The following is a 12,479-nucleotide window of genomic DNA, read 5'->3' as shown; positions in this document are numbered from 1 at the left end:
TGCCATGTAATACCTTTCAAATTAATTGGTACAAACACTGCATTTGAAGGTCGGCTTCTTAACTGTTAATTAATTTTAGGCAGCAGTTAATTAACTATCCATCCATCCATCCATCCATTATCTGTAACCGCTTATCCAATTCAGGGTCACAGCATAGCATGCTGCTATATTAGCATATTAGTTCTAAGCACTTATAAATGAGTAAAATATAATGTATTTATATATGGTCTTTAACTGTTCATTTAATAATGTCCTAAATATTTTTGCATTGTAAGTTGCAACCAGAACTGTCACGGCATGCTGAGCTTAGAATATGAACAGGTTAAAAATACTTCAGTCCAGACTGGTCTAACGTGGTAGTTATTGCTAGTAAATGGACTCACCTGCTGTAATTGGTGGATTAGTGGTAAGTGTATATTCTGGTGTCCTGTTGGTCAGAAGTCACTATGAATCATTTACAATATCCAGTTTAGTGTGAAACTACATTATTGTATTGTTATGAACTATAGCATTAAGGGCAGCTTCTTAATAATTACTTCTTTAAGATTGACATGATATTTATAAAAAAGCTTGCAAACGTGTTATAAATGTATTTATATAATATGCTGGCAGCTGAAGAGACATTCAGAGTAACCGCTTTATTACAGTCAACGTGTGTTTGTAAGCTGCAAGGCATATTGACTATTATTGTAGATAACAGTGTAGGGTCAGTGTAAAGGAGTTAACTGTGTTTACCGCAGTTTTTTTTTTTCTTCGTGTTAGTGCTGGGCGATGTGAGTGCAAATCTGTATCACGATTAACTGTACATTTTACCAAGATTACGATTAATGAACGATTATTAATCGTTAATTGAATGATTGTCGAGGCTTGTGCTGTAAATATGCTCCAGTGCTAAAGCTGGGATAGTTTCTCTAATGTCGCTGGGAGCTTGTTCCTCTCTTGTTTTCTGAGCTCTGTTTATATTTGGTGAGTGATTGTGCTTATGTGATTTGAGTCGCTCGGTCGGCCTCAGTGTTTAGGTTCTCCTCCATGTGGCAGATAGGGGCAGAATCACTTGACTACAGGTACTACTTGGTAGCGTGGTTTTAAAGGAACGGTACATGAACACAGTGGGGACATAATAGAATAAAAATAACATACACTTTATGGTGTAAAATTTCAGTGGTCATTAGATTGAAAGAGTTTTTTTTTTTTGCAATTGCACAACTAAAGCAGAACATACTCATTCTCAATTACAATCACTTTTCTGTCAGTAAGTGCTTATTAATGTTGTGGAAGCAGTTCATAAAGAACAACCTACATTAATAAAGTGTTTATTAAGGAAGTTGTTTGACCATAACTAAAGTGTAACTTATTCACCATTTATAACTACTGATTTGCCCTCAGGAAGTGCTTATTAATTTAAATTGTTACCCGTTAATTAATGAAGCTGTTGTAACTACTTCTTCTGACGGCGTCAAAATGAAGAGAGGAGACCAGTCTGGACCTAATGGATTTTTTACTTTAATGGAGTCCTTGGGTCCCAGGATGAGGTCTAGAAAGTGTCGAAGCTCTCAGACGGTCCGAGTCCAGACTGAATCTGAACTGATAACTGAGAGACAGCACTAAAGACCTGGTTTTACCACTTTAAATGGACACTGTCCTAAAAAGCATAACAAAGACGGGATCTGAAATAGATCCAGCTGTTGTAGACATAAGAGTGGGCCATATCTGTCTGACACACTTAATTTAGAGGTGAGGTCTGGTCGGGGAGTGTGTGACCCTCTGAACTGTGTTAAATGTTAAGAGGCGGGGTTTATTCCAACTAAAGGAAAAGATAATTTACCACACAGCTTTATAGGACTCTGAGGAAGTGTTGCTGTAATCACAAAGCAAACATCACAGCAGCAATAGCCCTTGTGTCCGGTTTGTCATTATGGACTAGGGTTCAGTTCCCTGCTCAGGTACAGCTCAGATCATTGAAAACTGATGACTAGGGTTCGATTCCCTGCTTCTGCTTTGTTAACATTGTCGTCATGGCTAAGGTGATCACAGTAACGATGCGGTTTGAACTGTACTCAACATTATTCTGAGTATGAATTGTGTGTGTGTGTGTGTGTGTGTGTGTAGCTCTGCTGGGAGACGGTCATTACGAGGCTCAGCGCTTCGCTCCTGCTTGTGAGGAGAACCTTCATGACGTGAGAGAACCAACCATCGCTCAGCTTCTGCAGGAGAAAGCTCTCTACTCTTTCTCTGAGTGGCCTAAGGTACAGAGTCCACTTCCGTACTCTCTCTCTGTGTCCAAAGGGAAGAGGACACCTGTTCAGCAAAACATTTCAGAAGGGAATGAATCCGGAGTTTGACGTTAGATGTAATGGACCGTTGCTGAGGAAGGTCAGGTGCTGATGTTGGGGGATGAGTCCTGTATCCCACCTCATCAAGAGAAAACAGCCACACTGCTGCTCAGCCCAGTGCTCAGAGGTTATATGCTGACTGATGCTGGCTCATGCACAGCTGCTCCAGAGGCTCTCAGTTAATTGGAGATGGAAATGTTACTCTAATTAAAAGTTAAATTAGCTTTGCTTTGCCCGAATGCATTAACCTGTCACCGTTGCCATTGTTTGGGGTTGAACTATTGTTCCAGAAAGAAGTGTGATAATCAATATTACTGTCATTTTAAGATTAGTTTATGGCACTGATATAATATATAAGATAATATAATAGCAATAGCAATAATAGCAATACTGATGTAATTACACCCCTTTAAATTAGGGCTGGACAATAATTCAGTATCAATGTATATCGCTATATTAAACGTTTCAATAGCAATGACTTGCGTTCACATTTTCCATATTTCAATATATACCTTATTTACAGAGGCACTGACTGACAGTCATTAGAGGGCGCTGCCGTCAGTTCACTGCTTTCAAGTTCACAGAGCAGAACGAGCGGCTGAAACCCTCGAGATGTTTATTATTCAGTAAACAAACACACGGTAAACACAGTGGACAACAGTGCGGTCAGCAATAATCACTGAGGAAATGTCCAAACACTGAAGGATAAATCGATAACGTAATTATGATGACAGGCCTGTGAATGAACTCTTTATTCTCTGTAGAGGCCGTGTTTAAAATAGGTTTCTGACATATCCAGGCCACTAGGTGTCAGTGTAACATGGAGAAAGTGGCTGCCTGGGTGCATCCCTAATCCCTGTAATATTTTTCACTCCTGACAGGACCGCGTGGTCATTAACCGCATCGACAGTGTGTGCCATGCTGTGCTGAAGGGGAAGTGGCCCTCCTCCGGACAACACTACGAGCCTCCGAGCTGCACAGCTAACACCTGCCCAGCTAACAGCACTCAGCCCAGAACGCCGTTCCTGCCCTCCAGGGTTCCTCTACCTCCGAGCCTTAACTTCAGCATCCCACACTCTGTACCACGCCTTCAGAAGGTAAAGATCACAGCAGAAAGTATACAGCATTGGGTCCTAAATTTGACCTTCTCCACAGTGGAACACAGTTCTGTTTCTCAGTGAAGCGTCTGTGACCTGCTTTGGTCCAAATCCCACGAGCCCCACAGCAGTGTTCTCCCCCTGTGTAAACAGCCCTGTTCAGAACGCCCGCTTTCAGCACCTGTTCCTTTAAATGATAATGAGCCGCTCGCTGTTCACCCAGACCCCGAGCGCACAGCAGTGAGGAGCGAGGAGCAGAAGCTCTGGTTTTTAGCCGTTTTCACTCTGTTCTCTTTCTTCTCCGTTTTTACTCAGTGCTTTTATTGCTCCGCGCTCGTTGTGTCCGTTTTCCTGAGTTTAACCTCTGATTGGACAGACTCAGGCGAAGGGGTGGGGCCATTCTAAAGTCTCTGCAGCGCACAGAAAACTGACTGGGGGGGGGTCTTGTTTCATAGGGTGTGGGTTGGTGGCCTCCAGATTCACACAGTAATGTGATCATGAATTTTTTTCATAATAAATGGCCTTGAGAGCTCTTTATTTTCTTCTCTTTAAAGACATTATTCTGCTATGCTGTAGATGTTTGAACTTATTGTTTGATCAAATTGTTCTCTCTCTCTCCTTAAAGGAGCGTCTGGTGAGCCCTGGTTTCCTCCCCGAGCTGAAGCGTCCGAGGCGAGGGTTCGAGTTTGAGGCAGAGGTCCTGGCCAAGTCGAGTCTGGGGGAGAAGCTGCAAGTGAGCGTTCCTCACCGAGGAGGAGCGCTGTTCCTGAACGGCTGGCAGGACACCGCCATGGACCTGTCCAAACCCTCGGAGCTCACGGTCAGTGGGGAGGCGGGGCCTATGGGTCACATGACCCACCCTGTCCAATCGGCAACCCATAAAATAACTGGCCTGAGCTCTATGGGGCTGGACATGGCTGGGATTCTGCAGGCTGGACTCATTCACCCCGTCACGGGGCAGATCGTCAATGGCAGCATTCGCAGAGAGGACCCGATGATGAGGAGGAGGAGAGGAAGGAGGAGAAACGTGGACGAGTCTGAGCTGGGCTTCATGAAGGGACAGAGCATTCATTTATCTGACCAGCAGGTGAGAGGGGGAGGTGGGGAATAACGGAACACACCCTCAGTAGGGAGCAGACATTCCTCCACCTACTGCACTGCACCATTTACACCCAGTACCACTCAGAAACGTATAAAGATCTTTATTGGGAGAATGTCCAAAAGATTCATGTGTAAAATGGTCTTGTGTCTGCTGCACACAGTAAATATTATCAAACGTGGATTTGTTTTAGTGGATTCCAGAGAGTCACGTCCACCTCCGTGTGACCACAGCCCCGCAGCGTATTCTCCTCCAACACTGGCCCCTCCAACACTGGGGAGGGGGGGGGATACGTGGTTTTGACGGACAGCTCTAGTAGCCAATGAGATCATTGTTGTGATCTTTCAGCTTTTCATTGGTCAGTTTGATATTAGCCGCTGTGAACAAACAGAGATCAATGCCCACATTTAACACGTGGGGAAAAGTCAAAAACGATTAAAATGCAGATACGTGCTTTTAATCAGAGAGCGACGATATACAGTTCCTCTTTCCAGAAAAGTCAGGGCTGCTTTGGGGAACAGTGTATGTCGAGTTCCCTGTTCTGGCGACCGATGACCTCTGGCTCTAACCCTAAAGTCCACATTTTAGTGCGTGTTCTTGTGTGTTCTCCCCCTAAATGTAAGGGTTTTAAAGTACATTGATTGAGTTAATCTCAAATTCCTCTCTACATAGTGCCCCAGGTCTGTTTTAAAATAAAGGCTTCTACCCCCTAATAGTGCCATCCCTGTCTCTACCTGCCGAGCTGTTTTGGATCCTGTTTAAGAACTCTCTGGCTCTCTTTGGGAGTTTGGAGAAGGTACGTTTCCATAGGGGGCGCTAGTGAGCACCTCTGCTGTGGAAGGTTAAAGGGAGCAAGTGTAAGCAATGAGACGGAGCCCTAATTGTTACTTTCAACACATCACTGACTTCTGCTGATGCACAGGTGAGGGGCAGACAGATCTGTGCAATGCAAAGTAATGGTAACCAAACCTCTCCATATCTTTTATGTGTGGTTTACAGAGTCGAACAGAGGGTATAAACCATGCGATCGTTTCCTCCACCTCCTCTCAGTCCGACTGCCCCACAACTGCCACTTCTGCCCCTCCCTCAGAGACTCTGACCTCTAGTGTGGACCGAGAAGTGGCCAATAAAAGCCTGATGGAGTGGCTCCGACAAAACCCCAGCTACAGCATGGAGCTGCCTCCCTTCCCACAGGTGAATGTACACAGAGATCACACACACACACACACACACACACACACTTCCCACAGGTCAGCATACACAGAGATTACACACACAGACCCACAGACACACACTGCCCACAGGTCAGTGTACACAGAGAACACACACACACACACTTCCCACAGGTCAGTGTACACAAAGAACACACACACACACACACTTCCCACAAGTCAGTGTACACAGAGAACACACACACACACTTCTCACAGATTTGTTTCTGCTGTTCTCACTGTCTGTATAATGTACCGTATGAGCCTGTATCAGTGTGAACAGATCTCTCTCCTAAACTGAGCCACGCATGCAAAAGGACAACGCTTTCAGACTCAGACCAGAAGGAAATATCTGTTTCACACAAAGCACTTTGTTTAAGTGAAGGACAGGGAGCGGAGTTTTACTACAGCACTGTGTCACAACACCTCCCTGGTCTTTGTTCCAGGTCAGCGCTGTGTTAAAAACAGAAGAATATTAAGTTAAAGACTGAATTTTTAAACATTGCACAGGTCTCTCGCAAACACAAGGTCTCCAAAGAAGAGACAAACACAGGCAAAATGAGTTTAATATTCTTCTGATCCACATTTAAACAGCTTCATACCGACACAAATGACATGTCTGTGTCACATCTGAAGAAACCGATTGGGTTTGGGACACTTTTACCTGCTGTGTTAACGTAGCTGGTTCTAGTCAGGATTTATTTTGTGCGTGAACACATCAGACAAACTCTGACGTCTTTAACGATATCAGAAACAAACAGAACTCCAAACACCTCTTAATGCAGTTAGAGGTTTGGCGTGTAAACCTTGCAGAGCGCTGATTGTCCAGAGAGAGTCGTCACTCTACGCCACGCAACGCAGACGACCAGCACCAACTCTCCATCTGTAAAATCTCCAGCTGCAGCAGAGATCACGTTTGTTTTTATCCGACTCACGATGGCAGCTCGTAAAATTACGCCGTGGTCTTTTGAAGAGGTTCAAACGCTCCTTGGATCGGTGGCCGACGAAAGAATCCAGCGAGAGCTGGACGCTGCAACAAGGAAGGAACAAACTCTACTGATCTGTCTGAACTGATGACGGAGCTGTGTTCAGTCCCAAACAACAACAACACGCCAATACACCATGAGTAAACGCCGCTTAACGTTTCCGCCGCCGTTGTTGTGGTTTCCAAAGCGCGCTGTTCCCCTTAGAGACGGGGTTAGAGACGACACTGATACATTTCAGAGGAGGAGCTGTGGGAAACCAACCAGGGACCAAACAGAGAGTAGAGTCCAGTCTCTCAATGTTAGATACTCAGTGAATGTGTTTGTCTAATTTAACTCATTATGTTCAGAGCATTCTTTTGTTTGATAATGTATGTTTGTTGGAGCCATGCTGCACAGTCTGTAGTGTCCATCTAGCGCTTCTCATCTCTTCTCCTCTGTGTGTCAGTCTCAGACTGCAGGGATCATGCAGGGTTTTGTAGAGCGTCCGAAGCAGAGGAGACATCGCTGTAAAGATCCTACGAAGCTGGACGTTAACTCTCTGACTGGAGAGGAGCGGGTCCCAGTGGTCCACCGGAGCACAGGACGCAGGGTGAGACACTTGCTCTTTTACTTTTTTTTTTTTTTTTTTTTTTTAAATAAACTATTTTTTATTAAAAACCTACAGCTCTAATCATCTACAGAGAGAGGCAGCTGTAGGGTTAGACTCTTGTTGGTGTAGCGTGGAGTGGTTAGAAAGTCGTGTGCGTTGGTGGCAGCTCACACTGCAGGTTTGAATCGTTTGTAATCAAACTCAAGCACACACAGAGAGAAAGATAGAGAGAGAGAGATATGCTTATAGAAACTATGCGCAGTGTTGATAGCATCAGCAAAGCACAACTAAAAACAGTGAAACGTACCAGGCAACATAAGGACACCAGCTGTTCCTGCCATGTTCCCCGTGCATGCCTGTCATGGTCGGAGGTTAATGACAAATCATGTAAGTAAGAATGCACTCCACACAAGAGTCCACACAACACGTTGCCTGCAAAGACCTGGCATCTGCAGACTTTTGGGAAAACAGGTTGTGACGTGGAGAAATGGGCTCAATTCTACTCACGCTGAGAGACAAGCGACTAAAATATCTGACAAGTCAGAAATCCATCTCATCGCCGGACTGGTCAATCCGATTTCGCTGGGGTAGTTCGCCGGAGGTCACTACCCTTCTCACACTACACGTCAAACGTCAGCCGAACCCGATAAGATCCGGGCTGGTCCTGAAATCCTGTCCGCTACGAACATATTGGACTTAAATCGGGCTAAAATCACAGTGTACACCTGGCTTAAGGCACAACGATAAAACCTGTCCCACAGAGTTTAGAGAAACATAAACCACTCAGACATCAGTGGCGCCCCCTGCTGCACTGAGCGTATTCTGAGCATATTTGGATCTTTCTTCCTTTTTCTTTTCTTATTTGGCAAATAGCAGAAAAAAGGTTATTTCCAAAATGTCCACATGCACGTGGAAGCCTCTGGACGTGACGCGATACAAACAGCACGCCATCAGATAACTAAGCATTTACAGCAATGATTTTTAGGGACAGGGTCATAATTAATAGAAGAGCAGGTTTGGGAAAATTGGGGGCCGTGGGAGTGAAGGAACAGCGCTGTCCTCCTCCTCCTGTTCATGTCTGAACTGCCCTGGGGCAAGGCACTGAACCCGCAACTGCTCCCCGGGCACTGGGAATAGCTGCCTGCCGCGCTGGGTGTGTGTTCACAGTCCCCAGTGCACTAGTGTGTGTGTTCACAGTCCCCAGTGCACTAGTGTGTGTGTGTGTCCATTGCCACAGATGCAGAAGACACAGTTAAATGCAGAAGACACATTTCAGTGAGTGTTGTACAATTACCAGCAATTACACATTTTATTTCATTTCACATTTTGATCACACTTTAGAGTTGAGGCTGAGAACCACTTCATCCTACTGCATATGAAAAAGTGGTCTAAATAGATATAGATATTATTAGTTATTAAAATTCATATTGGTATTATTATTATTGTTGTTGTTAATAATAATATAAATGTTGTTGTTGTTTTTGTTTTAAATAATATAACAATATGTAAAAAAAAAAACAATGACTTTTAATGCTGTAAATCCCCTGGTTGCAGCTGGGTGGCGCTATGGCTCCAGCCATTAAGGAGCTCTCTCGCTGGCTGGACGCTAACTCAGAGTACTCCGTAGCTCCAGACTGGGCGGACGTGGTGAAGCATTCAGTAAGTCTCCAGCTAACAGCACATTTCTACATTGAACTTTCACAGACACCAGTGCAGTCAGGTTGTGGTGCTGTCTGATTGGTTCTGGATCACAGACTGCAGCTCACCCCTCCGAAGGGCACAGTTCCACGACCCGTGATCCAGAGCTAATCATTAAACATCAGTACATAGGTGTGTATTTAGCCCAGAATTATATTTAACTAGGGTTGGGTTGGTTTATCGCTGAATGTGTGCGATTTGAGCCTCAGTTTCGCTGGAAAATCATCTGCTGTGGTGTGTGCTAAACCACAAATGTCTCAAATGTAAATGGTGTAGAACCATCTTATTTCACTTATTTTACAACTGTTCTGTTCCTCCAGCACCAGGCACTGAAATTTGCTTTCCCAGGAATGTTTTTTTATTGTTAACACGTGTCGGTTTGCACTGTCAGGCTGTGCTGAGCTGAACTGCACAGTGCCGAAAACCCTTCATTTAACTTTGTGCTCACAGATATAATGCTCAGCGCAGCCCAACAGTACACAGGCTGTTATTTTATGACCCACACTATGCCCTACGGAAGGTAGAACTACCACCCCCCCCCTACTCCTATAGAGGTGGTGGGCGTCTGTGCTTCTGAGTGCTGTGAGACTCTCTCAAGCGCATGGAGAGGGGCTGTGTATGACATTTGCATCTGTTTACATTAGTGCTGCTCACAGTGCACAGCCAACTGGGGTAGACCCAGGAGGGTTTCTATCTCCCAGTTGGCCTGTGAACACCCAGGGATCCCCGGGAGCAGCTGGTGGAAGTTGAAGGGGACAGAGATGCCTGGGTTTCTTTGCTCGCCCTGTTACCACCATGACCCTGAAACAAATCAAGCGGAAAAGATGATGATGATGATTATAGATGTTGACATGTAGCCTAATTGTGTTTAAGGTTGTTGTGAATGGCTAATGGAGGTAGCCTTAAAAAAGATGACCCTCAGTAAAGTGTAATCCAGTGTTCTTCTATCTTCTGTATGTTTGGACATCCTAAAACAGGGTGTATTCCTGTGTTTCCCATAGGGTTTTCTCCCAGAGGGGAAGTTTGCTCGCATTCTGACGGAGCCGGTGAGTCGGGACGCTGGTGCTCGGCGGCGAGGCCGAAGACCCCGCAGCGAGATGCCCAAAGCCCCCGAGCTGATGGGACCAGTGTTCATGAACGGAGGTCTGATCGGCAGTATGGACCTGGTCAGCTTACCCAATCTCCGCAACGTCCCTGGGATCCCGATCACAGGTCTAATGGGCTTCCCTCACGGCTTTGCCGCGGCAGTTTCCAGTGATGACGCAAAGAACAGCTTGGGAATGCTCCCCATGATGCTCCAGCCTCTGCAGCCGCCTATTTACAGCGCTCACGTAGGGAGAATGATGAACCAGCCGCCCTCCACCACCTCCGGTGCCTCCACCTCGCCCAGCGCCGCTATGGTGACCTCCACTAGCTCCTCGTCTTCCTCAGCCACGGCGGCTTTATCCCAGAGCTCCGTAGACGAGAGGGCGGGCTCAGAAGAGAGGTCCGGCGTGGACAAGCTACGGATCGCGGAGGATAGGCCGCAAACGGAGGATGAGAGGAAAGTGGTGACCACTAGCAGCAGCCCCAGCATCACTAGTACCGGCAGCCACTTAGCCTTCAACCCTTTCCTGATCCCGGGGATGTCTCACGGACTGCTGTATCCGCACATGTTCCTCCCTCACGGCGGCATCATGACTCTCCCGGCCTTGGCCACGGCGGACAGCAGCAGCAGCCCCAAGAGGAAGAGAAAGAAAGCCGCCGACGACGGAGGGAAAGAAACGAGGGGGGAACAGACACCGGAGAGCAAGGTCCCGGCGGAGGAGAAGCCGAGAGACGCCTCGGAAAGCGCAGAGGTCACGTGCAAGACTCCAGCTCACAATGACAATGAGAGAGAGGCAAAAGAAAGGGAAGCAAAGGAGGGCGTAACAGAGCCTTCACCGGAGGAGAGAAGCTCGGACGTAACCGAGAGCGTGCTGTAGACTCTTAACGTCGTGTCGTGTTGGTCAGCGTTTGTGTAAAGGACCTTAAACTATCCACTTGTTAATGTTTATAGATGCTGCCTAATCCAGACAGGGGAATCCTCTCCCACATAACTAGCATGCACACGCTTACAGGTCTCAATACCACACCCTTCTCAGTGTTGAATCATGGGAAAAAGGGTCCTGCCTCCACCTTGGAGGAGGTTTAGAGTAGAGGTTACATCATTTATTCTTATTTTTACTGTCTTCTATCACACTCCAGGGCGCTGGGGGTTATCCTCGCCGTCTCGGAAGAACACCGTGCATCTCCAAACCGGTAACAGTAACCTTTTTACCTTAAAGGAGCAGTCAGCCGTTTTCTCTACATATTCCCCCTTCGTATTAAGATTTAAAAAGCTGTTACACTGACCCCTAGTGGCCCGTGTGTGTCAGAGATGCTGTACGTAATGCAGGGACCCACTCTGTGGAGCATAAGCAGGTGCATTCAGGGACGACAAAGTAAGTGTGTTCTCCACATCATACGAGGAGTAAATAATAACTGGTGGAAACTACCGATTGCTCCTTTAATGTGAGGAGATTATATTCCAGGTGGTTTTAGAGTGGGTCCATGAGGCGTGAACGTCTCTTTCTGTGAGTGCAGCGACTCAGAAATGAAGACGTGGAGATGCGTGGCCTTCCAGAGACGGCGACATTACGCTCCTAACGAGAGATTAGATTATAATCCATAGAAATGTCACCTTTATATATTTACAAAGGCCAACCCACTCCTATCTCGTTAAAAAAAAAAAAAAAAAAAAAAAAAAAAGTCGGACCCTGCCCTAGCTGCTAGTGCGAACATCCCAATCTCTACAAAAGCTATAAGCTTCCCCCCGCACAAACACACCCTGAGTGCAATGGAGCCTCTGGAGCAGAGGAAGTTAAAAGCACGCCTGCTTTCTGGAAGCAAGACCGCCGAGAACAATCCAGAGATTTTTGTTTTCCCACAATGTCACTTTCAATTAAAGCCCTGGGCTCTTTCAGAGGGGTGGTCCGCACTTTCAGGGCCCTCTAAGTGTGGGCTGCGGGGGAATACAGTGAGTGCCATAGGCCAGCTTTGGTTCCTGGAGGGTTTAGATGGGGTTTAAAGGTTTTTTGGGAGAAAAAAAAATCAACACTTTGAGGACTGTCAGGCGTGAGAGGGTCCTGAAGGCGCTGAAGGTTCAGCAGCAGAGGAGGGAGATACAGCCCCTGAACCCCCCACACACACACACCGCAAAATAGTGTTGAGTTATTTGTATTTTGGAACGGGAAATGTAAATTAATCCAGATTCAAATTCCCTTTAAACAAAACTGATTATGCACTTTTTAAAAATGATGGAAAGATTGGGAAAAAAATACAGAATTTCCAGTCATTTTCCCCCCATTCATTTTACGCTCAAAACGTCTAACAAATAAGTCATGGGAACTGTAGTACACCCTGTAGCCAAACGTTTGTGGGCACCCTCAGATTAGGAGTTAACCTC

The 12,479-nt window shown here is 46.1% G+C and overlaps 1 protein-coding gene across 4 annotated transcripts in view; it reads left to right on the top strand.

Annotated features, from left to right (window-relative positions):
- The window catches only part of chd6 (chromodomain helicase DNA binding protein 6), a 62,781-nt gene extending 50,308 nt beyond the window's left edge, over window positions 1-12,473 (top strand). For all 4 annotated transcript variants that reach the window (XM_066663295.1, XM_066663297.1, XM_066663296.1 and 1 more), the window contains 7 exons: window positions 2,110-2,246; window positions 3,215-3,430; window positions 4,056-4,517; window positions 5,529-5,723; window positions 7,172-7,315; window positions 8,870-8,974; window positions 10,015-12,473. In XM_066663295.1, the coding sequence (XP_066519392.1) occupies window positions 2,110-2,246; window positions 3,215-3,430; window positions 4,056-4,517; window positions 5,529-5,723; window positions 7,172-7,315; window positions 8,870-8,974; window positions 10,015-10,977 (2,222 nt within the window). In that variant the 3' untranslated portion in view covers window positions 10,978-12,473. The remainder of the gene's footprint in view (window positions 1-2,109; window positions 2,247-3,214; window positions 3,431-4,055; window positions 4,518-5,528; window positions 5,724-7,171; window positions 7,316-8,869; window positions 8,975-10,014) is intronic.
- Window positions 12,474-12,479: the final 6 nt, after the last annotated feature.

Source organism: Hoplias malabaricus, chromosome 3 (assembly GCF_029633855.1).
Source record: "Hoplias malabaricus isolate fHopMal1 chromosome 3, fHopMal1.hap1, whole genome shotgun sequence".
Classification (NCBI taxonomy): Eukaryota; Metazoa; Chordata; class Actinopteri; order Characiformes; family Erythrinidae; genus Hoplias; species Hoplias malabaricus.
Note: the sequence above shows the minus strand (reverse complement) of the source record. Positions and strands in the feature narration are given on the sequence as shown.